We start from the raw sequence: 26,783 nt of genomic DNA, 5'->3' as shown, positions 1-26,783 counted from the left end.
GATTTAAAAAAGCCACAGCATGAATAAACTTTCTTATAGTTATTCCAGATAATCAAGTTTGCATTATAAAGAACATATTTAAATAAAGTGCATCATCTGTAGCTTTAAAGACAAAGGTGAAAATTTTTTTCCTCTAGAAGTCAAAAGTAGCACTGATATTTAGGACCACACATAAGCTGCTAAGACAAATACTGCATGCTAATCAGAATTCATCAGTCACTGTAAGGAATTAGGCACGGAAATTTATTTGCAACTAACTTATTTCATTACCTTGTTATTTTACAGCATAACTCAAATTCACACAGGACAAACAAAAGAACAATGCACATTCAAAAGCTATCTTAGAGCGCAAACTACACCTGACAGTTATACAATCTTATCTTCAGCAACAAAACACGCTTCTTTCTTTTCTAGTTAATAGCTAAGAATGTAAAATTACTCAGACACCATTACCTTTTGCTTTAAAAAGTCTATCATTTATGCAATCAGAGTAACAAGTTTCAACAGCAAAATAAATCTTACCTTTATGTAGCCCCAAGACACTGACAACAAATAATTTGCTTCAGGCATTTTTGATAGATTATGTGTCTATATATGTGTATATATACCGGCAAGTTCTAAAACGTGTATCTCTTCGACCCTTGACTTTAACAATCTCCACAAACTGGTCAGCGTGTGGAAATCTAAAGATTTTTGGCAGTTAAGTATAAATAAGAAAGCATTGTGTTATGGTTCCATATAGCCGTCTTCCCATTAAATGCATGCCGTTTGTAAAACTCCAGAATGGAACAAAATTCAGCAACTATTCTGAATAAGGAATATCCATCCGATGAAGAACCGGCTAGAGAGCTAAGGGTCTGCATCTTTCTCTCTCGAGCGCCAGGGCTTAATGAATAATGTATGTCAAGATGCTTCGCTGCGAGAAAGACTAGTTCTGTCAAAAGCTACCAAATAAGGAACTGAGGGGGAAGCTGGGAATAGAGGCACAAAACCCCGCCCATAGAACCAACTCTGCACCAATGGCATTCCATCCATGATCTAAGAGGGCAGGGGGCATGGATGCGGTTCAGGCTGCTTTATGATTGGTTCCAGAGGTGAGCCTGGGGGGCGGGGGGAGAGGCTTTCCTCCCCACATGGTGAACGCCATTTGCCATTTAATAAAGGTCTCCCTGCAGCTACCAGGCTGCCTGTGAAAAGATGAATGGGGCTTCCCTCTCACAAAGATGATGGATAATGACCGCAAAACTTCGCAGTCTGCAGTTGCTTCTTAAATAAGCCTTGCCAGTCTGTGGGTCCTAATAATCTCCGACTTCTAGCATTTAAATTGCCTCCCTGACTCAAGTCCCAAACATGTGGCTTCCCTGGTGATGGAGGCAGCTTTGCTTTCTCTTCGGCTCTGCACACAAGCACAGGAATTTGGGGAAGCCACGGGTCCAGACTTCACAAAAGAAAAGGCATCCTTTCCCCTTGGGGAGGCTGCTTTCTGTGTCCTTCGTTCCTATTGTTATAGGAACCCTACAAAATCTGAAGTACAAATCTGACTCGGGAAGGGAGCGGGTGCCTATCCCTTATGGCTACAGAATACAGCAGATGTGCGTGATGACCTCAGCTTCTATATTCTGATCAGAGGGACTTTCTTTTCTTTTCTTTCTTTTTTTTTTTTTTTTTTTTTTTTTAGTAATTCCACATGAAGTTGAGAAAGGACGAATAGCTTTCAGAAATGCAGAGTTGAAGAATGGAGAGTAATCACACCTTTTATCAAGAGGGCTAAAGAAAGAACATTCTTTTGGGAAAGCCAATGTTTTCTACTAGGTTTTACATAGCATTACTGTATGGAACACTCATCCCAAAGAAGCCTTGTGGATGAGAAATGCATTTCTCTTATTTTGCTACAAACTTCTGCATTAGGCACCCATTTTTGTCTCTGTCCATTACTCTGGGCCTCTGTGACTCCCTGACTTGGTCACTGTATAGCTTCCTTATATTTTTGGCTGTGAGCCTGGCCTTCAACAGCTGAGCCATCTCTCCAGCCCGTATAGCTTTCTTTATCAGGTCTACCCTAGTATGTTTTCACTGTGACACTGGCCTAGCAAAGCAGTTCAGCAACGTCCCTTTCCATCATTCCCTCAATCAACGCTATGCTGAAAATGTGAAATGGAACATTCCAGAAATAAGCATTCATAAATTTCCAATAATGCTAATGCTAACAATGCTAACGATAGTAGACACATTGTTAACCTTCTTGCATATTTTCAGATATATTTTCTTTTACTGTGTCCTATTTATTATTGTTACAATTTTACACAACTAAGCCCGTGTGTAGGGTTCTATAGTATACAGATTTTAGGTGGGGTCTTGAAACCCGTTCCAGGAGTAGTGGTGGGAACAGGCTTTCGCCTCTTTGATATTTCTGTTAGGTTCTTTGCTGCAGGGGTTCTCAGACACTCACTCCACACCTCTGTGTTTGTTCTTCTAAATCCTCAAGCGAACGGCCAGAATATCCCTCCTTCTTCCCTCCATTTCTCTTACCTCTGACAGGTCCTGGCTTACTGCATCACGTCTTCCGCTCCCCCTCCATGGCTCTGGCTTTCTCTGTGTTCCTGTCATGCCTCTGCCTCTATTAAAGCTTCAGCCCCAAGCTCGCAGCCACTGCCCGCTGTCGCAGGCCTACACTCGTCGGTGACTTCTTCTCACCCGAACTTTAGTACGGCATTTCCCAATCCACAATACTCTCCCATTTCAAGTGCCCTGCCAGGCAGCTGGAGCTTTTACAAAACCCTGAACCATTTTCTATTTAAAGTAGGGCGTATAACTACTCCAGCTGCAGTCACTGGGTCCATGTTTCTTCCAGCGCCTCCGATGAAACCTGTGACTCTTTCTGTCCATTCAGTAGGTGTCCCGTGTGAGTCACACCATATCAGGTGTTTCGTATAAATCACCCGACTGGATCCTTGAGTAACCCTGGGACGTTCCCGTCTACCACAGTTCTCCCTCATTCACACAACACTCTGACCAAGTCCTGTCTTCTATGAAATGCCATTTCAGACAGTCCGTTCCTTCTCATTTCCATCCCTACCACATTACCTCATCTTTAGAGAAGCTGGAAGCGGCTTCAGTGTAACCACATCTCCCTCCATCCCTGACCCCCCCATCCCTCAATTCCATATGGCGAGAGCAGGAGGGGAAAACGATTTCCCCAGCTTTTCCCTGATACTCAGACCATGAACTCCAACTTCAAACCTTAGTGTCCAGCTTCTTAAATTGTGGGTCAGGAGCCCACATGAGTGATCGCAAGGCCACACGTGTTATAACAGTGCGAAGTTTCTGAATACACGACAACCTGAATTCGAGATCAAGTGCATGGTCACTAAGGTGTTTGTGGCCTTGCCTGTGTCCTATAACGCGGCTTCACAGAACTTTGCTTCTTAGGACACAGTATACACACACTGCACCGTGCATGAGTTCCTGCCAAGTAACAGCGAAGACCAATGCTGGAAATTTCCGGCTCATGTGAGATGCTACTGTACGTTATGAATTGCAACACTTTTGCTTTACACACAGTAAATATAATTACAGAAAACACACTCGGTACTTTTCTGTCACACTTTGGCAAGTATCAAATCAGTCCATCTTTGGATTGCATTGATAGAACACTTGACTTAGAAATTGCTGTTGTAGTTGCGGACTTCAGTAGATTTGTTTTCTAATTCGTTCAAAATTTTGTGTTGGTAAAATTAAGACATAATTTACAGTTTTTTTTTTTTTTGAACTGACCCTAATCATATCTCTACCCTTTTGCATTCTGTATTTATGCAAGGAGATGTTCTTATACCACTGATTACAAAATAAAAATGTCGATCAACTCTGAACACCGTCAAAGCTACTTTGCATCCTACAGCATCAAATATTCAGCCACAATTTAATCCTGTATATAAAATTAAACAACCATATCCACCTCATCTTATTTTAGTCTCTTATAAATGGTAAAAAGTGTAAGCACAGCAAAGGACTATTGTAAAATACAGTCCTTTGTGACTTATTATCAGTTAAGTGTTGGACTGATGTTATTTATTTTATGCCTAGGGTCACATGGAAATTTCTCAGACAAAAGGGTCATGCGTGGTGAAGCTGAAGAAACCTCGCTTTAGTATACAATCCCAGACTTGAAGGGTGCTCACCTGGCAGCTAATCTGCACTGACTGCCTTGGACAAGCTGTTACCAGGTGATGCTGCGTGGCTGCAGGGCCCAAGGCCTGGGGGAGCCTTACCCTTAGAGTTATCACCTTGCTGTTTGAATGTGCTATAGTACCAGCAAGAAGGAAAGTCTGACAGAACCCACGTGGACTTTATGAAGGAGGAGATGGAAAAGTGTGTGTGTGCATGTGCGTGCGTGTGTGCGTGTGTGAGGAGAGGAAGAAACAACAGAGAAATCCACGCGCACTTCAGTTACCATCCAGGGGAGCTTTCAGCGGCTTGCAGCCCAGGAACACCTGACTGTAACACACAGGAACGTCACTGACCTGACCCGTGAGCAGTACAGGACACATCTTTTGAGATGGGACCGTGAAAAGGAAACCACTGTGCAACAATACACCTGGGTCATAAGGGCACTGGCTGTCACATAGCCAGGAGGCAGCAGGCCTGGGATCTGAACTCTAACTGGCTGGCTGGCTTCATAGTAAAGTCACAAAAACTACCCCGTGAGCCCCGTACACAGCACACAGCACTGTGGGTGTCTATGATATGCGGAAAAGTCAAATGAGGCCAAGGACAGGGGCTGAGAAGGGTTTGGGGGAAGCGGTGTGGGAAAAGATGGTGTGAAGCTGTATGTACACGTGGAAATGTTCCGCTGAGCTCACCGATATAGGCAGCCAATACACACCCACAAGAAAACAGAATTTTGCACGCTGTTCTGTATTTAGCTTAGAGACTATGGCACCCAATATTATTGTGTTTGAAATGCTTACGAATGGCTGTGCTGGCTCTTAGAGCATGCCAGACTAAGGGAAGTTCCCCTAGAAATAGTATTCTGATATGTGCCACTCATGGAGATGGAAAATATTTAGTTCTCTAATCAGTCTGTATTTATTTTTACCTTTCTTCCTAAAATCAAAAGAAAGGGAAGTTTTTAGTAGCCAAGTCAATTTAACGTAGGTGCTTACTATAATATATCCTGTATTGGATTAACAGAGGAAAATCTGATTACTAAATTCTTCAGACAGAATTCTGAGGCAAAATTGAAATTCAGACATAAATAGCTAGGGCAAACTAGGGTCTCTGAAAGCAGTCTCTGTTTGTTTCCAGATCACTTGAGATAGTTTTCAAGGGAGTCAATAGTGATCCAGAATTCATTTATAATAAGTCCTTTAAACGATATAATTTACAAGTTGCCTTTACATTATAAAAACCTTTCTTGAAAATGCTATTAGGAGAGTCTGATATCTATTTGTATTTGGCGCCCTCTAGTGATAAACTACATGAATTTGACTTAACCAGCTCAGTCCCAGACTGGCATCATAGACTTTAAAAATGCTGGGGTTTGGATAGGGAAAGAGAATAATATCGGGGGGGGGGGGGGGCGCAGAGAGCTCAAATGTACCATTTCAGAGGTCTCCTCTGGAGAGTGTTCTGGAGATCTGAGACTTCAAGTAAGAACATCACATTGATTTTAAAAACACAGCAGTCATCCAACACACCTTTTACTGCTTTGTTTAAAACAGGAAATATCTGAAGCACTTATTTAGAAAGATTCTAATGCAAGACATGTCATTTGTGCCGAGTACTTATTAGAACTGAACTAACACGAACCTGGGGTGATGATGGCTGGATTTTTAATGTCTTTGCTAAGTGTCAACTAAGCACACGCCATGCTATGCTTTGAATGAGACTGTCCCCCATGGGCTCAGATGTGTGCACACTTGGTCCCCGTTGGTGGGTGGTGCTGCCTGAGCTGTTTGGGCATGTTTAGGAGGTGTGACATTACTGCAGAAAGGGTACCACTGGGGACAGGCTTGAGGTTTAAAAGCCGCACACCCTTCCCATTCCTTCTCTGCTTCCACCTGGGGTCCAAGATGCGAGCCCTCGGTTTTCCTGCTCTGGCCACAAGGCTCTGTTCTGCCAAATGGACTCCGATCTCCCAGAACAATAAGCCAACTTCCTTCTAGGAGTTACCCTGGTCGTGGTGTTTTATCACACCAAAAGGAGTAACTAATACACACAGCATTCTGCAATCATCGACACGGCTTGGATTCACATAGACAGCCTTGTATGTTCATAACTACTGAGTCAACAACGTTGTCGTCATATCTACCCCTAACATGGCATCAGTTCCACTGGAGAATAATCAAAACTTCTCATAAATGCGGCCTCTTTGCTTCTGAGTTTGAATAGAGGTCAAGCTGTAGCGATGGTAGACGGCAGGATTCCATACACAGGGAATGCTACAGACAGCACCAAGAAAAACAACAAAGTATTCCAACTAATTAACAAAAGCAACACATGATGATGATCCCAGGCTGCTTTTATGCACTTATCATTGAAAAACCAAAAAAAAAAAAAAAAAAAAAAAGTCCAGTCACTGAGTGCTGGTCAGGAGGTCAGATGTGTGCATAACCTGTCTCCCAGCTGAGAGCACTGTAGGTCAATGTGGATCACACAAAGGCTCGGCCGAGATGGGAGGAAGGAGGGATGGGGAAGGCTGGCTGGCACCGGGATGTGGTCAGATGGGAGCAGGTGTTCTGGTGTGCTGTACCCTATGGAATAGTCTGTATACTTCAGCAACCCAGAAGAAAGGACCCTGAATGTTTTCACCACGAGGAAGTCCACCTGATTTACGGGTTTCATAATGTAGGCATGTTTTGAAACGGCCCATGATGGCAGTCTGTTAATATGCACAATTTTTGGTTTCATGTATCAATTAGGAACAGTGTCAAAATTTTAAAAAGTAAAAATCTGAGGCAGAATCCACTCTGCAGAATAAACTGTGCGAGACCTCTCGGCCTTGAGAGTGTACAGAGAGGCGAGATACGGCTGGAACGGAAGGAGGAGACGCGGTATGAGCTATATTTTAAATACGACCTGGGGTGCATTTATAAGCTGTTCACACAGGCCGGGGAAAAGAAGCTCCAGAAAGCGAGCGCGAGCAGCCTCGACTTCACAGGTGGACACTAGGACTAAAGAAAGGACCTCAGGTGCAGACACCAGGGCTGCTCTATGCCTGCCACCACTAAGGTGGAGGGAGTCATGGCAGGGGGCTTTTGCAGGAGAATAGGAAGATGGATCCTGGTCAAGCACAGCCATATTTAAGTATACAAAGAGTCCGCGTGCTTTTTAACCCATCAGGGGTCCCCCCCCCCACCCCTTACTCTCCACTACGCCACATCCTTCTAGAATTCTACACTGGGAAGACTGCCAGAGAACTGAGTTCTGAACAGGCGGCCACTTTCAAATCCTCCAAAGGCATCACACTAAGGTAGATCAATCACTTCCTTCAGAACTTTGCTTGGCGTTTTTAGAGTATTCCAGCAGAGGGGACACGGATGGAGAATGGATTGTTTCAAACCCTCACTTCACTGCTGAGTAGGAATGGGAAAGCCTGAGTGACTCCTCACTCAATATCACACAGAAATAGAGTTAGAATCTGGCACCCACAAAGAGCAGTCTTCATCATGTTCTGTGCTATTTATTTACATCCTCCAAGAATGGAGACTCAACAGGAGGCGGCCATGAAATGAAAAGCAGTGTCACAATGGGAGCGAGGCATGGTGATTCAGGCCTGGAGTCCCAGCGTCCAGTATGCACAGGATGGAGAACTGTTCTGAGGCCAGCCTGGATTACACGCCGAGTTATAGGTCAGCCTTGACTACAGGGTGAGACATTATCTCAAAACAATAACACAATAACGGGGCAGGGAGGGGGGAGGATGGGAGGGAGAAGATCCCAGCAAAAGAAAACACAGTTTTATAACGGGATTTTCAAAGTGTGCAGCCCTGATTGAGAACTATGAGACATACAATGGTATGGAACACGGATTTCTCCAGAGGCCGTCACACGATTCTGTGCAGTGTGTTATGCAAGGGCTCTGTACCATGAGGAGATGAATTGAGAGTTAACATGGGTGGTCTGGCATTGTGTACGAAGCAGGTGCCGACAGTTAGCTTTATTTGTGCACTGTGTGAAGACGTGTTGCTGTGATTGGTGCAAAAAAAAAAAAAAAAAAAAAAAAACCAAAACAAGCAAACAAACAAAAAAACCCTATCAGCCAAGAGCTAGGTAGGAGGTAGGCGGAGACTTTGGGGAAGAGAGAGGACTCTGGGAAGAAGGTGGTGTCACCAGTCAGAGGCAGAGGAAACAGCATGGCAATATGGAGAAATGAGGTAATGAGCCATGTGACAGAATGTAGATTAAAATAAATGGGTTAATTAAAATTATATGAGCTAGTGTGACAAGCCCAAGGTAAAGCAGTGCTTTCATAATTAATAATAAGCCTCTGTGTTGTTATTTGGGAGCTGGCGGTACAGAGAAAGACTCGAGACACCCATTGTCATCATTTGGAAAAAAACTGGATAAGAACGGTTCTCAGATCCCTGCAATAATGTGTGCAAGCAATGTGTGTGCTTCTCTGCAAACTCCTGCAATTACCAACAGCAGCTGAGGAGGAGCTTGAGATCTCCACTGTTCTGGGATCACTCCTCAGAATGTTCAGAGCTGATAGATGCAAACTCCCAGACAGGGCTGGAAAAGCCCTTGTAAGTGGTAGACTGCATCTCCTGGATGTCTCCTGCTGCTGAAGGAGTCCATCCCATGTGACTAAATGTGTATTAGTATATGGTACTATCAGCATTATTTAAATGGAGGTCTCTCTACATCCTTTCAAACTGATCTGATGCCAGAACTGAACAAATGAAAACAACCCATAGCTCAGGGATGCGTTCTAGAAGCTTCAACAGAAGAGAGTATTGAGCCCCGTTCGTTTATGTCAATGCAAGCATTGTGAACAGTGATCAATGGCTGAACATGAGCCATTATAGCTGTGGCTGTCACTTTCCCCTCATAGCTAGGGAGGCACATGCATTAATTAGAACATATAAACTTCCACTTGGGACACTACGGAAATAAACCAAGCAGATGGCCTCCAGAATTATCAGTTCCCTTCATTCACAAAATTGTCTTCTAAAAACTCACAGGGCAGCATCATAAAACTAAAATTGATTGTAGATATGTACCATATTTCATTATCCATCCGTCAGTCAATGGGAACCCAGACTGGTTTTATCTCCTAGCCATTGTGAGTACTGCAATCAACATAGATGAGCAAAATATCTTTAGAAGGATTCAGCATGCTGTGGATCTATGTCCAGGAGTGATAAAGCTGGTTCGACTAACAGATCTATTTCTATCTTTGTGAGAACCTCCATTTCTGTAGTGCTTGCCAGTTTGCACACCTATCAACAGCGAGGGCTTCCTCTTTGTCTTGTTTTTTATTATATTTACTTTTAATGTGTGTGTGGTGTGTGTATGTGGTGTGTGTGTGTGTGTGTGTGTGTGTGTGTGTGTGTGTGCACGCTTATACACACACGAATGTGCATGTACGCAAGCCGATGCCTGGGGAGGCCAGGCCTTGAACCTCTGAAGTTACAGATTACTGTGAACCACCTGACATGAGTGCTGGGAATCGAACCCAGGCCCCTGGAAGAGCAGGAAGTGCTCTTAACACCTGAGTCATCTCTCCAGTCCCGTCATTTGTTTTCTTAATCTTAGTCCTGACTACTGAGGGTATGCAGGGTACTTCTATGTGGACATATAACCTCATCTCATTTTCACATCTACAACTTTAACTGAGAAACTCTTGGCTTCTCCTCCTAATTCTCTCCATTTTGGTGTCTGGGTTTAGAGCTGCACCTCTCTGGCTGCAGAGCCCTCTTCCTGCTCTTCTATGCCTTGCCATAATCATCCAGGCTTTCATGCCAATTCCAGCCTGTTTCAAGTCCTGATCACCCTGTTGCTTAGTTCTGTGATTCTACTTGTTTGGGGCCTTTCCCCTCAAGGTGACCCAATTCTGTACCCTGTCTCCAGGAGCACCTTCTTAAAAATCTCTGTTTCTGGGTTCCTTATCATCAAATGTGAGTATTCCTCAGGGTTGCCAGGAGTTACACATGGCTTAGATTACCAAAAAGGAAAGCCTATGGTGCTGCCAAATCTATAGGTGCCGTGTCTATCTCTGGTCCTCTAACTGCATTCTCTCTTCCAGTCAGTCTTTTGCTTCATTAACCTCCCACATCCACAGAAACCCAATGCAGAGAAATCTGCATGCATTCTACCCTGCCCTGTGTAACTAACTGCTGGGACACACCTCTTCACTCATGATCCCTAGATCTCAGGGCAATTCTGGGATGCTTCCCAATCCCTCTGCTCCTCTGAGTTGCATGAATGCTCTCTGAACTTCTCTACAAGGAGATTAAGTTGCTCATTAATACACAATGGCTTGCTCGTGTGGCTATCTGCATTTTCCACCACATGTCTGCATGTTCCGGCAGTTGTCTGTGTTTGTATATTAGCACTCACACACAGAAATCTCATTTTTCACACAAGAACCTTGGAACAATCAGCAGACCCCTAAAAACAAGGCTAAAACAATCAATCACCGAAAAACAAAAACTGTATGTGGGTGTTACAAGTCACAAGGTATAAAACATAACCAATCCCTATTAATGACATTAATGACTACTTTTTTTAAATCCACAAAAGTGGTATATTGGGGCTGGGCGGTGATGGCACATGCCTTTAATCCTAACACTCGAGCGGCACGGGCAGGTGGATCTCTGTGAGTTCGAGGTCAGCCTGGTCTACAAGAGCTAGTTCCAGGACAGGCTCCAAAGCTACACAGAGAAACACTGTCTTGAAAAACTAGAAAAAAAAAGTGGTATACTGATGCAGAGTGGTGAAAAATCATCCCAAATAACAGACACACCAAATGTAAAATGTCATTTAAAAGAGATGCTGATGAAGACCCAAATCAATGTCACATATAGTGTTGGCAAAAGTTCGTGTTCACCTAAAGAGAAAAGCCTGGGCCACCATAATTCTCCGATCTCAGTCAAATGAACTGGGTACACTGGTCCAGTTCACAAATCTTTCACCTCAAAGGATAGAGATTTTCACAATTAAAAACAAACAAACAAAAAAAGATGACTTCAAACGAGAAGCCCAAGTTTGGTTTCTCTGCAAAGTGGCTGGCATGAAGTTCAAAGTGGATCATTCACCTACTTGGTGACTCATTTTCAACCCCTATAACAACTCCACCACCAGGGAATTTCTTGTCACTGGCCATGGCTAGTGTCAGACTCATGACTACAACCTCATCACGGAGCTGGCGCCAGATTCAAGGTCATCTCTTCCACTCCTGTTTCTCAGCTGGGTTGTCATCTCTAGTCGGTGCAAAGATTAAAGGGCCAACCTTTAGTTTTTGTCTCTACTTGTTCTGGGCGGAGACGCCCAGCATCTTGGCTGATCTCTGGCACTTCGTTAGCCACGGTCTTAATATTTCACAGAATCAAGAGCCTTGAAAATCATCCATGGTGAGAGAAAAATCAAAGCAGAAGAAAAGGCCCAACTCAGACATAACAGAGTGAACAGCTACTGGCGCCCCTTTCCTGTGAATGCCTTCATGCATATTCTCTCCGAGTGAGCAGAGTTAACTGGTCAGGGTAAATAAAAATACGTTATCACAGGGTGCTAGGTTACCAAACTAAACTAAACAAACTCGGTGAGCATCACCTATGCAAGCAAATGAGGCCCCATAAATCACTATGACTGGGTATCAGGATTTCAAAGGCACCCGGGTAAGCCCTCCCCACGCCTGTTGACTCAAGCTCCAGTTGCAAAGGGTTACCTATACAGCAGCATATAAAGTTGACCTTTTATGTTTAAAAATAGTTGCAGTCCTATCGCTACTAAAGATAGTCCGTGGTGTCTCCGTGTTCAGGGAGTCCGCTAAGTACTTTACATAAGCTCTGTTGCTTTTTTATGGGAGTCCTGTGGGGTGGGTTATATTAGCTCTGACTGGCATAGAAAATGGGCTCAGAGAGATGGAAATCATTGATTTATCCAAAGTCATAGTTTCTAGTGTGGGGTAGACTTCTACACAGTCCTAAGATTGCTCATCAGAATGTAGGGGGCAGCAGGACAGAGAGACCTGTTCCTCTGTGCCCTTGTACTGTTCCAGCATCTTCGCGCAACTCATTGGCAGGACCCAGCCCACTTATTTGGACAGAGTTTATTCTCGCCTTTTGCAGCTTGCTCCTTGCTCTGTCTAAGTCTCTTCAGCTTCTACCATTCACTCCCAAGCAACATGTTCCTCAGGGGATGTCCCAGGAGTTAGATTGAGCAACCTACCCATGCTTCTACTGGGCCATGACTCAAGGCGGTCACAGGTGAAGGAGGTGACACCCGCTTGTAGTGCTAAAGACACTGTGCTTTGTGAAGTGCACCATGGCCATAAATTTCGCTCTCCAGTCAGCCCTGGCCCTCCCCCCTCACCCACAGCTGACTGGCCTCCCTTAGCTGTTCGCACCCTTTGGCTGACCTGTCTGGGATTTCTTTTTTTCCTTCCAGGCTGTCCCAATGGCTCATGACAAGCACATTTCACCATAGGATCCTTGAGGCTGTAGAGAGGGCACCAACTGATCGGTTTGCCTCCAGCCAAGAGAGTTCTGACTCCAGCTAAGCTCCAGCTGCTTCCTCACTCGCAAGCTACAGCAAGTTCTCTACCCTACTGTACAGTTTTCATATTTTACCCCCAACCACGAATCTATGCCCCTACCTCATTTCGTCCCTACTAAAATACAATAACAGTAACAACAATAAAAGCCACCTCCGAGCCAACCTGTCACAGTCGTAGGCTAATTTACACCTTTTTACACCTTTCCTGAATTTATACTCGTCTGCTGCCACAATCCCCACCATCAATCAGTAAAGCTTCATCCCATTGAATACGGAAACCCTCGGACAACTCTACACTGACCCATCCAGTGCCCTCCCATAAAGATCAGTGTCCTGTTAAAAAGTGGCTTTGCCTAGGTCACCTTCTAGCCTCACAGGCTGTCTTACATCACACTTCCCCTGTGAGCTGGAGGCTGAGGAGGTTTCACTCCTATCTGACACGAGTTGGAAAAGAAGGCAGCCAGGACAATATGTACTAGACTCCAGACATCTACAACCCCTCTAGTAACTAGAGGGTTCCCTTCTGGGAATTGGATTTTGCTGATACTGCTATTGCTATTTTGAAATCTAGTATTCACTAAACAGATGAAGAAATTAGATAATTAATGAAATGTTTGTGTATACTTGAAAAACGTAGCCTGAGAACATGCATCCTCTCTCCCTCTTCATCCATCCATGAATGATGGTAGAAAATATTCTGACACATATAGCGCATTGCTTCATGGACTATACTACAAATTCCAAGGCGAGGTATGAGAAAACACACAAAAATATGGCTCCCATTAGATGGTAAGGTACCATGCTGGAGTTTTCTAAGTAGCTCCAGTGGGAGTCATATGTACCAAAAGTCATTAAAATGTGTGATAGGAAAACTAAAGAGCAGGAAGTCATTTCCCTACTGGCCTCGACTCTTCAGGAAAGGAACAGTATCGCTGGTGAGTCAGCAAGTTCACAGACCCCTTGACTGTCCTCTGTGCCCTTCAACCACTAACAACACATGGAAAACTGACCTCTGGGTCCAACAATATCTCCCAGGTAACTCATTTCTATTTGCCCTTGTGTAGAACTAAGGAACTACACTGAGAATATAGAACTATGAAAATAGAGAATAGAAAGTCAAAGTTTACAGCAAAGATTGATGGTAATTCTTTTCCTTTCTATCATTAATTTTTTTTTTTAGTTGATTTGAAAGATGAAAAAAGGTAAACAAAAACAAGAACTGAGACAGGTGGCTTGGCCCTCATCCAAAGAAAGGAAGACACTAACCAATAATTATTCCGAGGTAAAACACCCTAAACTGTCTTAATTTTTAAACATTAGTTCAACAGAATTATAGCTTAGTTTTCTTTGTGAAATGGGGGCTTTCTCACAACAATAAAGTGACATATCCATGTATCTGCAAATATTAACACTCTTAATTAAAAACCAAAACCTTCTCCAAATTGGAGACCAATTTTATTGTTAAATTTTGCTACAAAGCCCATCATGGTCAGATGGTTCATTTTCTTCCCAAATTTGAAAAAAAAAAAAATCTAGCCAATATAAAACAGAATCAATTGTTCGTGGTCAAAGAATGTATTTCTCTTCTAAACACTGGAGTTTCTATAAGGGTAAAAGTAATTATTTACTAAGAAATGGGATTTTAAAAAAATCTATGTAATTCAGTGTAAAATAATTACTTAAAAAGAATCATTGTTTTGTAAGCTCAAATATGGTTTTCTCTTTGCAGCTTTTCTACTGTTTTTCTGTAATCAGATGATCAGGTAAAATTAAAAACTAAATCGACAGAAAACTACTTTGATACACCCATCAAAATATTTTGAGGCATACTTGTTTATGATGTATTTTCATCTTTAAAGCTAAAACAAAGCAGCCCCTACACTGCTGTGAACAGCTGTAATGGTCTTGAGAGTGCTCCACCCAGTTCCTGAAAAGGAGAAGGTGCACATCCATTGGCCTGAATGTTTTCCAATATGGCAGCTGCATCTTTGCCTGGTTGCTATGGATACATCCCCATCATAACTGTGCTTTCCATATACTCCAGATCTGTTCATGACAGGCCAAAGTACTTCCTATTATGGTGCCTACACCTGCACAGCACACTGCTGCCAGCAATAAGAGCTAGAAACTGCCACTATAGAGATTCCTGTGCAACAGGACAGAGATGCAGGGGAGATGTAAAGCACAGGCCGGGCAAAACGTCACAGAATGCCATCCAACACGCAAGATCCAAAACACTCATCACGCTTTCACAAGCTAGCAGGGAAAACATCCAAATCCATCCCTTCCAGTTGGAATAAATGGATAATGAGAATGCTACATATAAAGTAGTCATAGAAGAAGACAAAGGGAAGCCACTTATATGACCTGCACGGTTTCACCTATGCATCAATTAAATTTTAATTTTACTAAGCTAACAAACACTATGCAAAGTTATGTTTAATTGTGTTATGTGGCTGGCTTTTACTGAACATTCATCATCTATCAGCAGGACTGAGGTTCCTACTGGGACGAGCTAGGTCAGCGTTCTAATCATGACAGAAACCACATTCCTAAAAGCGGGACTTTCAATCCTCAGAATCTCAAATCCCCAATCCAAAGTGAGAAGTGACATCTGCCATAACCAATGTTACATGCTAAGTATCACTTTATGTGACCACCTACAAAAGGGTACACTGACATTGAGTGTTGGAGAAAAACACTATAGTTTGCCTCATCACCAAAATAAAATGATAAACTATGCTAAGAGTTAGGAAAAATCATACCAAAAAAAAAAAAAGCCTTCACAAAAATCAGAAAAGGACCTTGTATCGAACGAGGAGAGTCAGAGGCTGGAGGGAGGGTCTGGGAGACAAAGACGCATATAGGAGGTAGCATTTCAGATATGCCTAAGAGGCTGGCTAAAGTTTTTAAACATGTTTTAGAACATGTTTACTTATAGAAAACTTACAAAGTAAGGGTAGAATTCCCACATCCTCCACACTCAATTTCTCTTATTACTAACATTTCACACCAGTCACAATTATTGAGCCAACACTGCTGTAGTTACTTAAATTATACTCTCTACTGGGGCTTCCTTCGCTTTTAGGACAAGGCCCTTTCCTGCCCCAGGAGCCCACCCAGCACACCACATCACATTATCTCCCCATGGCTCCTCCTGGTTGTGAGTTTCCTACATTTTCCTTGCTGGGAAAACTTCAAACAGTTCCAAGGAATTCTGACCTGGTATTTTGCAGAATGTCACTAACCGTAATGTACCTGTTATCTTATTCCTGTAATTAGACTGGGGTTATATTCTGAGTATGAGAATAAGAGCTTCAAAGTGCCATTTCTATCAGATCACATCAAGGACAGATGCTCAGTACAGCTTACAGCTGCCAGTGTTGACCTTGATAACCTGGCTGAGGCAGTGTTTGTTAGTACTCACTGCAGAAGTAACCCATACACCTCCCCCAATTCATACTGCACCATGTGGAAGAAGATAGATCACTGTACAGAGCCCATATTTCAGGGCTGAGGAATTTAGCTCTCCCTTCTTGTTGGTAGAGTTCCTTCAGAAGTAAGTGACTTGGAGTGCTCCTGCACAGGAAGTTTGCCTATGCTTTCCAGCCCGTCATTTGTTTAGCTAGTATTTTTTTTTAAATGAGTTGTGTGTATTTCTTTTATAATTTGGGTCATAACCTAATCACATTTTCTTGCTCAAATTCCATCCCAGGCCACTGGGTGTTCTTTCGGGGTACTCTTGCATCAGCCTGGTATGTCCTCATCAGGGGAGGTCTGTGTGTATCATCACGTCCTTACTTTCTGGCACCACAAGCTGCTCAGGCTCTTCCTGTATATCTCCTGCCCGATTCTCTAGAAACAACTATTTCTCTAAGGAGTCCCAGCTCCCCTTATTGTAATGTGGTATCAGAACATCGGTGCTAGAAGTGCTCATGGTACGGAGTACGGGTGCCTGCCGTTCCTCTTGACTGACAAGCAAGGAAATGCTGGTGGTATACCAGATGGCTGAAGTATTATAAGGTGGAAGGGAGGGCTCTGTTCTGAACAACTCTGTACATTACAACAGTAACAAGCGACAGTATGCCTAGGTTACTTTCAGTATCATTCAGAAGAATAAGAGATACACTTATTTCTAGGGAAAACTGGATGAACTGTTCTTTGCTACTGCTTTCTGCATATGTGCCAGAAAAAGCTCAGAATTTGACAACCCGTGCCAGTTTCTTGGGGTATGTTTGTAAAATTACAGAAAGAAGCAAGGTTAGCTCCCTGAACACAGTAATGAAAAACATACCAAACAAAGCACTAGCTCTATACCTCTGTAAAGGTCATGGGGCAAAAGAAGAGAAAAGGAAACATAATCCCCAGTATATCAGAGGGATGGGAATCAGGGGGTGGCAGTGGACCCCTCCATAACCTATCAACAACAACAACAACCAAAAAAAAAAAAAAAAACAAAAAATAAAAACGAAACAACACAACAGCAACAAAAGACTAACGATGTCCTTGGATGGTTGGAAATGGATGGCCTAACACACTCAGTATGGCGTTCCTGGCTGTCTATGCAATTCACAGAATCATTGCAGCAGCAAAGGCAGACCAGGAAGCTGAAGCTGAGTTAAAGTGGTCCAGTTTATACTAGCAAAAGGCAGAGGGTGGATCCAGCCCAGACTAATCCAGGAGCCACTGTGTGTGAGCAGTGGACAGCTAAGATGGAGAAACTCTCCTCCAGAAGTGCACCGAGCTGCCCTCCAATAGAGAAATCTCACTGGCAGCAGAGGAAAGTTACAGTTTAAAGCAACAGAGCTGCTCCATTGTTTTTGTTGCTGTTAGATGACAGCACTCACCATCCATCACAAGTGAGCAAAACTGTGTGGACCTTGGGTGCAAGTTTTGTCCTTTTATCACACGTTAATCATAATACAAGAATACAATACTGGATCCTCCTAAACTCACCTTTTATGGGTACATCTAATTTGCGGTGTACCCAGTGTGTGCACTGCACTAAGCTGGAGTTGGTGCACACTGCAGCTTATGTCCTTTCTCCTCTCCTTCTCTCTCTCCCTCCCCTCCCCTCCCTACATCTCCCTCCCCCACCCCACGTCCCTTTCCTGATGCCACCTGTACTACAGGCTTGACCTCTCTATGTAGCGGCAGATGACCTTGAACTACTGTCCCTTCTGTCCACTTCCTGAATGCTAGGATTACAGGCATGTGTGGCCTGGCTCTGTTTATGCGGTACAAGGGACTTCATGAATACTAGGCAGGTGCTCTACCAAGTGACCTCCATCATCCCCAGCCCAGCGTTTCAATCTTATTTTTCTTCTTGCTGCTACTCGTGTTTACAAACGAACAAAGACGCTGGGCTTCGGGAAGGCAAGGCTGACTGCCCAAACTATTAGGTAGGAAACAGGAGCGCTGGAATTCGAAACCAAGTCCTCCTGACGACAAACACCCATGTGCTTTCCACTCTGCGGGGCTTCTGTAAGCACTGATAGTGTGTGCCCCGGGCCAGGGAGTAAATGTCACTCATCTTCCTTACATAGAAAGTTCAGCACAACATTTTTGAAAAGCCAAGAATCCTAAACAATAACAAAAGAAAATGCTTGGTATTTTCCACAGTGCAAGATCACAGACCCATTATTACGTCAGCTGCTACGTCCAATTTAAGTAATGTCCTAGTGGACACCGCAGAGCTGTCTGCTGTTTAAGAATATATCGAGGCTCATCCAGCAACTGTTGGTGAAGAAGCTGCCTTCCTATCACCGATGCCCACATGTCAGAGGCACTAGGTTCCTACCCCTCTACCAGCCTTGCTATTTCAGAAAAGAAGTCCAAATCGTCGAACCCACCTGTAACTGTCCTATGTCTGTCAAACCTTACATTTTTTTTTTTAAAAAGGGGGAGGATAGTTCCTACTACTCTGCCACGGAAGATACAATTTTCCTGTGAATCAAAATTGACAGGTAAGAACTGAAGGCATTCCTCTAGTAATGATTAGTCTGTTGAAGCATAAAGGTGAGGAGTGTTTTAAGTTCTCCAACACCAAATGCTGACCCAGGGCTTTCCCCCATTTTGGCCCTTAGTGTCTTGCTAAGTTGAAATCAAACGCCTTACTAGTCAGCTAAGTGAAAAGTCTTCTCTGATTCGTCTCCTGGACAGGGAGATTGTTTACTAGGTAAAGGTGCTCGCAACCAGGTCTGTTCACCTGAGTTTGATTCCCAGGGTTCACCGCAGGTGAAAAGCACTGCAAAGGTGTCCTATCATCTCCAAGTGAGTGTGCACACATGTGCGGGACAGGTACACACGTGCAGAAACTTAAAACATTTCAAACAAGCGTTTCTTCTTTCCTATTGGTACCTTAAAAGCAAGGGAGTGTTTTCTGGTTGTGGTGATACACCAACAAGCCAAGCTCTGAGTTGCTATGGCTATAGAAGAGCTTTTCTTTTAAAATTCATGTACTTATTAAGACAGACAATCCTCTTTTCTAAGTGTTAACGGTTACAAGTTTTAAAACTGTCCCCATTTTTGCCCCATAACCAACTAACTTAGCTTTCTTCTTAATGGAATGAATACATCATCTTATACTTGTGCAGGGCGGGGGATATCTGAAGACTCAGCCACATCTATGAACATCCCATCTTCCTTCCTGCCATTCCCCTGGCAGGATGAAAACCGTTATCAGCAGCCACAGCAAGAGCTAGCCTGTGCTAGGCACACATACGGCAGCAGGGGGAGCCAGTGGGAAGTCCGCCGTGAAAAAAACCGCCCCAGAAAAGCAGCTTTATTTACACACAAAGCAGAGAACGGAGAAATGGGCCAAAGAGACAAACTAAGATGCATGAAGAAGTCTTAACTCTGCCTGCAGAGCTGGCGTAGAGTGACTCTGACCCACAGAAAAACTTTAAGTTTCATCAAAGGATGCTTGGATCCCAAGCAGCTGGAAGCCCAGGGGTTTCCAGCAATGCTGGGCTGCCGAGTAGGGGCCCCTCCCCCAAATATGACAGCAAAAACAAGTAACAATTTCAGGTTGAGAGCTTCTAGGGAGATTTCAATCGTCTCCTACAAGTAGTACTGAACTTACATGGAAGACCGAGCAAATGTGTATTATTAGGTCACAAAAGGAGCGTTAAGGGGTTTCACAGCAGAAGGGGACCTGACTCCTGTCCAGCTCTCCTACACCCTGTCACCCTCAATTTACCCCTGGGGGGGGCGACCAGAAACATGAGCATATTCTGCATTTGAAGGTATTTTACTTTGAAAGTATTTTAACTTTGCAAAATCTGTATAGAAAAACAGCAAGTAGTCCAAACCTCACAATTTATATTATATATGTCCTAAAGACTAACAATTACGCAGAACAACAAAGTACCTTGTTCTGTCTGAAATTCTAAATATGAACGTAAGAAAAATCCTGCATGTCTACACAGAACTTCAAAACATTCTAGTTATCTGTGGGCGATAAAGACAGTTATCTATGAACTAAAAAAATCTGTCACATGAAATGCAGACCCAAAAAGAATTATTCTTGGGAGGTAAAGTAACGAAAGCAAATATTTCAGACAAACAGGGACTCAAGAAAACCTGACCTCCAACTCTTATATGAACCTTTCCAATTAATTATTATTTGTGTGGATGTGTGGAGATTCTGCTAAGGAAATTGAAGCTTAAAAAAATGTTAAAAAAAAAAGTTGATTTTTTTTTTTTTTTTTTTTTTTTAAAGAAACTCAGCCAGCAAAGAACAAAACTCTAACTTCCTTCCTTCCAGGTCTGTCCGCCTCCAAAGCTCCGAGGTCTCACTAAAACTGCCCTCAATTGTAGCAGTGAGGTTCTGGGGGGCAACAACCTGCTCGAATCTTCAGCAGATTAGTGTGCTTATAAGGTTAAATGCCATAGATTGAATCACTCAAATTAAACACCATCTGGAATCTCTTGCCCCCTCCCCCAAGCAACCCACATGTGTTACAGCCAGCCCTGGCCTTGGCCGACACATTAACCCTATTCCGGTCCCCACACCATCAACCAGCAGCCTATGTATACTGTGACAACAATACAGAAAATATGGCTCGTTGTCTTAGACTTCACTTTTAAACTACTCACTAACTCAAATTTATTTTATTGAATATATGAATTATTTGTTAGCAGGCTTGGGAACCCCCTTCCCATTTTCTAGCTCTCAAATCGCCCCCATGAGTCATGTCTATTATCGGTTTAAAAATCTTGACTTGTTATTTAGTAAATTATTGTGTTTTCTTAATATATTAGGAAAATTTGTTTTTCTTAAATTCCACAGAGGAGAAAAGTCCTGATCTTTGAAAGCAAAAGAGAATGGATTGACTGAATATAGGGCAATAAATTTGTCAAATAAAAAGTAACTTATCAGACTGATTCACTCTGATTAGCAATGTCTCAAGAAAGCTGTTCATATTGCCAGTACAAGTTGAAGGCAGGATGTCACTGAAAGCCCTTGGTTTACCAGTTGTCCCAATCTATTTTATTACTCGGTTGAAGTGGCTTACTCTTACTTGCCCTTGTTTATTAAGCAAAAGGGTGGCTCTACAACCTTTACCAGGGACTTTTTTTCTTTAGGCTAACTTTCTCATCTCTGGAAGACCAGGCCAGTGGAACACTAGTTTAGAAATAAATGGACTTATGAAGAAGTGAATAGCACAGACACTAAAAATCCAAGCAATGGCTAACGGAGCCAGCTTATAAAATGTGTCATGTCAATAATCTTTCAAGCTTGAGGCATAAGCATAGCTGAATGTGTTTTGGAAAAGATATCCCACTTTACATATATCTCACTTCAGCCAACTAAACCCACCTCCCATGCATCCTCAGGCAGCTAATACAAAGTTCGAAAACCTCTTGCAACCAAGATTTGAGAAAGACAAAGCCCTGTCTATTTTGTTGCCTGTAAAAGAAAGGTATGATTTTGAGCCATAACTATGGCATAAAGTTTTCGGCTTAAAATATAGACATAAATCCCTTCATAGTTTAAATCATGACACTGTTTGAGCTCACATCAATTAGAAAGCAGCTGTTCAGGTGCATGAAAAGCATTGTCAAATGACATTAAAAACACGGGCCAATGCACGCATCTGGCAAGGGGCTTTCAGATTTTGATCTGCCTTTTGCTCCACCCGTACAGGAGAAGCGAGAACCCAAGCCCACTGAGAGCAGCCCTCTCAGCATTTACGACACTGTTCGGATTCAGCACATGTCTTCTGCTTCATAAAGCAAGTTGTAAAAAGAAAGTGACTCATATTTTATAAAATAAGAATTTGTTAGTTAAACGAGAGCAGTGGCACTCAATGCCACTGCAGGGAGCTACAGTCCCAGTAAGAAACTGGTAACCCCAAAGAAGAGCCAGGACAAATTTAGACACGAGGTCCAGAAGACAAAAACAAACAAAAATCAAGAATGCAGATCTGACTGCTAATATGGTGCATGCCAGTAGGTCAGTGGGGGTTAGTAGGTGTGTTAATACTTTGGGGGGGGAGCCCCTTTAGTTTAAGGCCACATTTCACTTCAACAACAATGCAATCTCTATGAACAGGGTCACAGATACACCACTCCAGTGGATGGATGACAAGCGGTGGCATTTTAATAAAATCTGCATGAGAAACGAAGCAGGTGGAAAGAAACTACTCTGATCTAGCAGAACAAAACGAAAGCATCGTTGACTAAACAACCAAATACAACTGGGGGAAAAAATGTCATAACCCTCCTGACCTTGTAAATAGGTGTCCCACAACTACAGAAATAGCTTAAAGAGACTATTTCTAACTGCCACATGAGCTTATTGACTGACTCCTTCAGGCCTCTGCATCAAGTACAGAGCCTTCCTTGGGTCCCTATGCCACACAGTCATTAAAAACCACATAATCACAAGTATTCCTTTGTACAACTGAAGACATAAAGCACGCGATTGTGTTGTTATCTTAAGTGCAAATCTTGAAGCGTTCTACCTTACCTCCTCTTAGGCTACTTCAAGGCTGCCTGCTGTTGAAGGTCACTTCTCAGCCCCTCATTAGCTGCCAAAGACGAGCAGCACCTTGACACACAAATGGCGCAAACGCCCAGCTGAAGCCTGGTGGTAACTAAATGACCTCAGAAACCTGGATTTGGTCTCCAAGTCCGAAGGAGACAAAGGCAGCCTAACAACCCTTCTAACTTTTGTTAATGTCCTCTGTGGATGTGTACCCGTAAGAGAATATACAAAAGCCCGGTCCTTACAGGCAACCTGAGAACCAGAGAAATGGGGGTGAAGGTTGCAAGTTCAGTGAACTCTCTTGGGTGTGAGCGAGGTCGGTGGTGGCATCCTAAGTGACTTCACGGAGTCCTGCAACTCTTTATTTCCAACCAGGAATCTTAAGCAGTACCTCTGATAATACGCAACCAACGCCACCAGACCCTACTGAATTTCTACTGCAAGGGCAAAGTGTTACTCTAAGAACCCTTGGTCCTAGGGATGCTGTTGCTGTTGTAAAATGTTTAATGTACCTACGGGGAAGTGTGCAAACAGGAACCTCCCTCCGAAGGAGCAGAACAGCTAACACGCAATAAGCATGACAAATTTCTCTCTGTATTTCCCCAAGTCTCAGGGACCGGTGCTTCCCCAGCGTGGGAATCAGAAGTCTAGCAGCGTCACTGACACCCGAACCGGAGCAGGGGCTTACCTTGTTGGAGGCCATCTCACTGACTGAGTGCCTGGTCTGCAGGGTCTCTAGCTGGTCCAGACACCAGTCCAGTTCCTCCAGGGTCTCGCTGGCCAGTTTCTGGTAGGCCTCCTCTGCGAAGAGACAGGGAAAGGGAGACTCAGTTCTCAAGCGCTTCACGGGGCCACCAGCGAGTTCAAAGGGGGCCATCCTGCCGTACCCCGCCATGCTCGGATGCCCGGTGCCCGCACATGAGGGCTGCTCCTTCATATTGCCGGGCCCGGCGACGCGCAGGGGGCTGACGCTCGACTGGCGGGGCCGGGCTGAGGCTGGCCGGGATGCTCCAGCTTGACGTCGCGGGTCGGCCTCCAGGGAGGGGCGCAAAGTGCTGCAGGCCAACTTTGGCACGGGCTACTCGGGCGAATTCTCAACGGCGCAAGCTCGGGGATCCCTGCGCTCGGATGCTGCCCCGGGGTGGCGCGCTCGGGCGGACGGGGGGAGGGAGGAGGGGACAGCCGGCAGACGGGCGAGCGGTCCACGGGTGTCCGCGTCCTGCAGCCGCGGCTCCACGCCGCCTCCCGCCGAGCCCCGCGCGCGAAGCCAATGAATCAGCCGCGGCTGCCGTTTCCTGTTTTGTCGCTCAAGTCCGCGGGCGGGCGGGCGCAGCGCCGCTCCATGCTGGCTTTCCGGGAACACTCCCCCCTCGTGCCCCTCGCGGCCCCGCGGCGCTGTCTGGCTCCCCTCACCCCCCGCGACTCCTTACGAAAGGACTGCGAATTGCAATAGGCTGCCCGTGCCACCCGCCCCGCCACCACCTCGCCGCCGCGGCATCGCCCCGGGCGAGCCGGCGCTGCTGCTTTGAAGCGCAGCCGGGAGGGAGGCGCGGCCGTGCGCCCGCGTGTGCGCAGCGCTTCCGTGGGACTGGTCTGCACCAGGGTGGAGGAAAACCCGGCGTGGAGCACGCGTCGCCCGCCACCCGGGGTCCCCGCGGGGCTCAGGCGGGGCTCAGCCGGCCCGCAGCGCGCAGGCGCGTGCGACCGCCCGAGCGCGCACCTGCCTTGCGGGGACCCAGGGCGCAAAGCCGAGTCCCCAGGCCCTCTGTCCCAGAGCAGCCTGCCAGGCCTGGGCATCCTGGGCGAAAGCAAGGTGACTTAGGACAGGCACTACAGTTCCTGCAGGCTGAGGTTTGGTAGTTACACCGGGTTTAGGATTTACTTACTTGAAGGGACAGGGTTATGGGAATAAAATAGTTTCTATTAAGGGCAGAATGCCAATAACCAACCAGCCTCTCTAAAATTTAGTCTGGGTGTAAATAGACAAACCATAGTGTTGTGGGGTCAGAGTGCCTCTAAACTTGACAGCATTTCACCTTCAGAATCACCCAAGAGTTACCTTAAAGGAACAGCGATGTGAACTAACCACTGCTTTTGTCTCTCCTCTGCAGAATGCACACGAAACACCTGGATTTGGATCCAAGACAGAAAATCTGGAAGTCTGCTTCTGCCCACCACAGACAAACTAAGCATCAGCAGCACTGTGGGAGAATGCGTTCTGTTGATAAAACTTGACCCAGGGACCTTGGGCAATTTCCCTAAATTGATCAGTTCCAAAACTGATCAGCAATATTACTTCAGAAAAAGAAAAGTCGAAACCCGAAGGGTCTGTCCTACAAAAGTGTCAGCAGAAAGGGGCGGGGTCCTCCTCTTTATCTTCCAAGCAACAGCACTGTGGGTAAAGAAATTTGTCCCAGTGTAGACTCCACTAATTATCAGTGATAGCAAAGGATTCATGGGTTGAATCTCAGATTCTGGGATTTCCCTTAATTTTTTAAGTTTCAACCATCTTCCAGAGTGTGATAGGTTTGCTACTTGGTTTGTCCTCACCCAAGATTTTTGAGCTGTATCCTTGTCATTTTGAGTGTTAAGCATTAAAATATGCCTGGGTATATGGGTGTGTGTGTGTAAATGAATCTTAGGTCAGCAACTACCTAAACCTTGCCAGGTGAATTGAAATTTAAGGCTGACACCTTAAAGATAATTTACAAGGTGACTATTCAATATTTTACCAGTTTTGTGTTCCCCTGGTTGTAAAACTGAAAAATATTACCTGCCTGTTATTAAAAAAGGTACAAAACATAGAAAGTCCTTTGTTGTCCCATAACCTAAAGATCTGAAACAATAATTCAACATTTACATATACTGAGTCCATTCCATATGTAAGTAGAGCATTGTCTGGACATCAGGGGAGCCCATTACCATATAGTTTCACCACAGGAAATTGTAGGAGGAAAATAATTGATGGTCATATGAGTGGCCCTTAGTTAGAGGCACAACTATTGTGTAGAATCCATCACTGCCATCTTTCCAATTATCCAAAGCCAGGCATCCTCTAAAGCTTGGTGTTCTATGTCCCTGCTTCCTGCCACCCAACTCTGAAAGCCTCAGTTCCAAGGGACCTCCAAGCATGTGGCACGCACTCCCTGGGCCCACTTTTACCATTTTCATGAAAGTTTTCTGAAATCAGAAGTAGAATTTAGACCTTGCACCTAGAAGGATATGGCTCTGTGTATTATATTTCACTTTTTGGTTTTGTTTGTTTGTTTTCTTTTTTTAATGTGGGAAAGTCTCACATTAGTGCTGTAAGACATCACATACTTAGACAGGGTTTGCCTGTGAGGGAGTGGTAATTGATTTCACAACACCCATTTCATATTCAAATCCTGGCTCAGCCATTTTGACTATAAGAAATCAAGCAAGATCACATACATAAGTTCCAAAATCTCCCATGCTCTCTATATATTTAGAGAAGGAAATTACCTTGAAACATGTGTACATATTGTTGAGAGAATATTTACATGCAATAGAATAAACAGATTTCTTTTATAAAGCCATTGCTGGGATAGAGACCTGTTGAGCTGAGAATTCCCTTCTTTCAGGACTGGCTCCAGTTTTCCAGGGCCACTGTTAAGTATTTGCTTTCAGGAAATTTAACCCCAACTGTACAAAGACATTGAGTAACTGACCTTTACATCCTCTCCACCCCTGTGGCGGGGAGATTCGATGTGGAGTTGCCAGCTATCATGCAGGAAATTGAGTCACCCCACCAAACAACACACCTAAATGTCATCTGCAGCTAGCTGGACAAAAACAGTGAGCCAGTTTAATGTTGGCCTTTCCCAAGAACACACACACTGTATTTATTAATAAAATACCCCCTGTGGAGGGTCATACATTCCTTAAAAATGTGTGTGTATATATATACACATATATATATTCATATATATTTATGAAAACTCTTCTCTTTAACTGTTCGAATCTTGCTTAACTTGAGGATCTAACAAAAGAAAACATTCCACCAAACAAACACATTGGCTAAACTCCATACAGACTGGGAAAGGGCTGT

General features: G+C 44.2%; 1 protein-coding gene across 6 annotated transcripts in view; it reads right to left on the bottom strand.

The window, feature by feature from the left end:
* The window catches only part of Pde4d (phosphodiesterase 4D), a 792,225-nt gene that overhangs the window by 19,399 nt on the left and 746,043 nt on the right, over positions 1–26,783 (bottom strand). For all 6 annotated transcript variants that reach the window (XM_051182906.1, XM_051182907.1, XM_051182908.1 and 3 more), the window contains exon 6: positions 23,403–23,515. In XM_051182906.1, the coding sequence (XP_051038863.1) occupies positions 23,403–23,515 (113 nt within the window). The remainder of the gene's footprint in view (positions 1–23,402; positions 23,516–26,783) is intronic.

The sequence above is a fragment of the Phodopus roborovskii genome, unplaced genomic scaffold, assembly GCF_943737965.1.
Source record: "Phodopus roborovskii unplaced genomic scaffold, PHOROB, whole genome shotgun sequence".
Taxonomy (NCBI): domain Eukaryota; kingdom Metazoa; phylum Chordata; class Mammalia; order Rodentia; family Cricetidae; genus Phodopus; species Phodopus roborovskii.
Note: the sequence above shows the minus strand (reverse complement) of the source record. Positions and strands in the feature narration are given on the sequence as shown.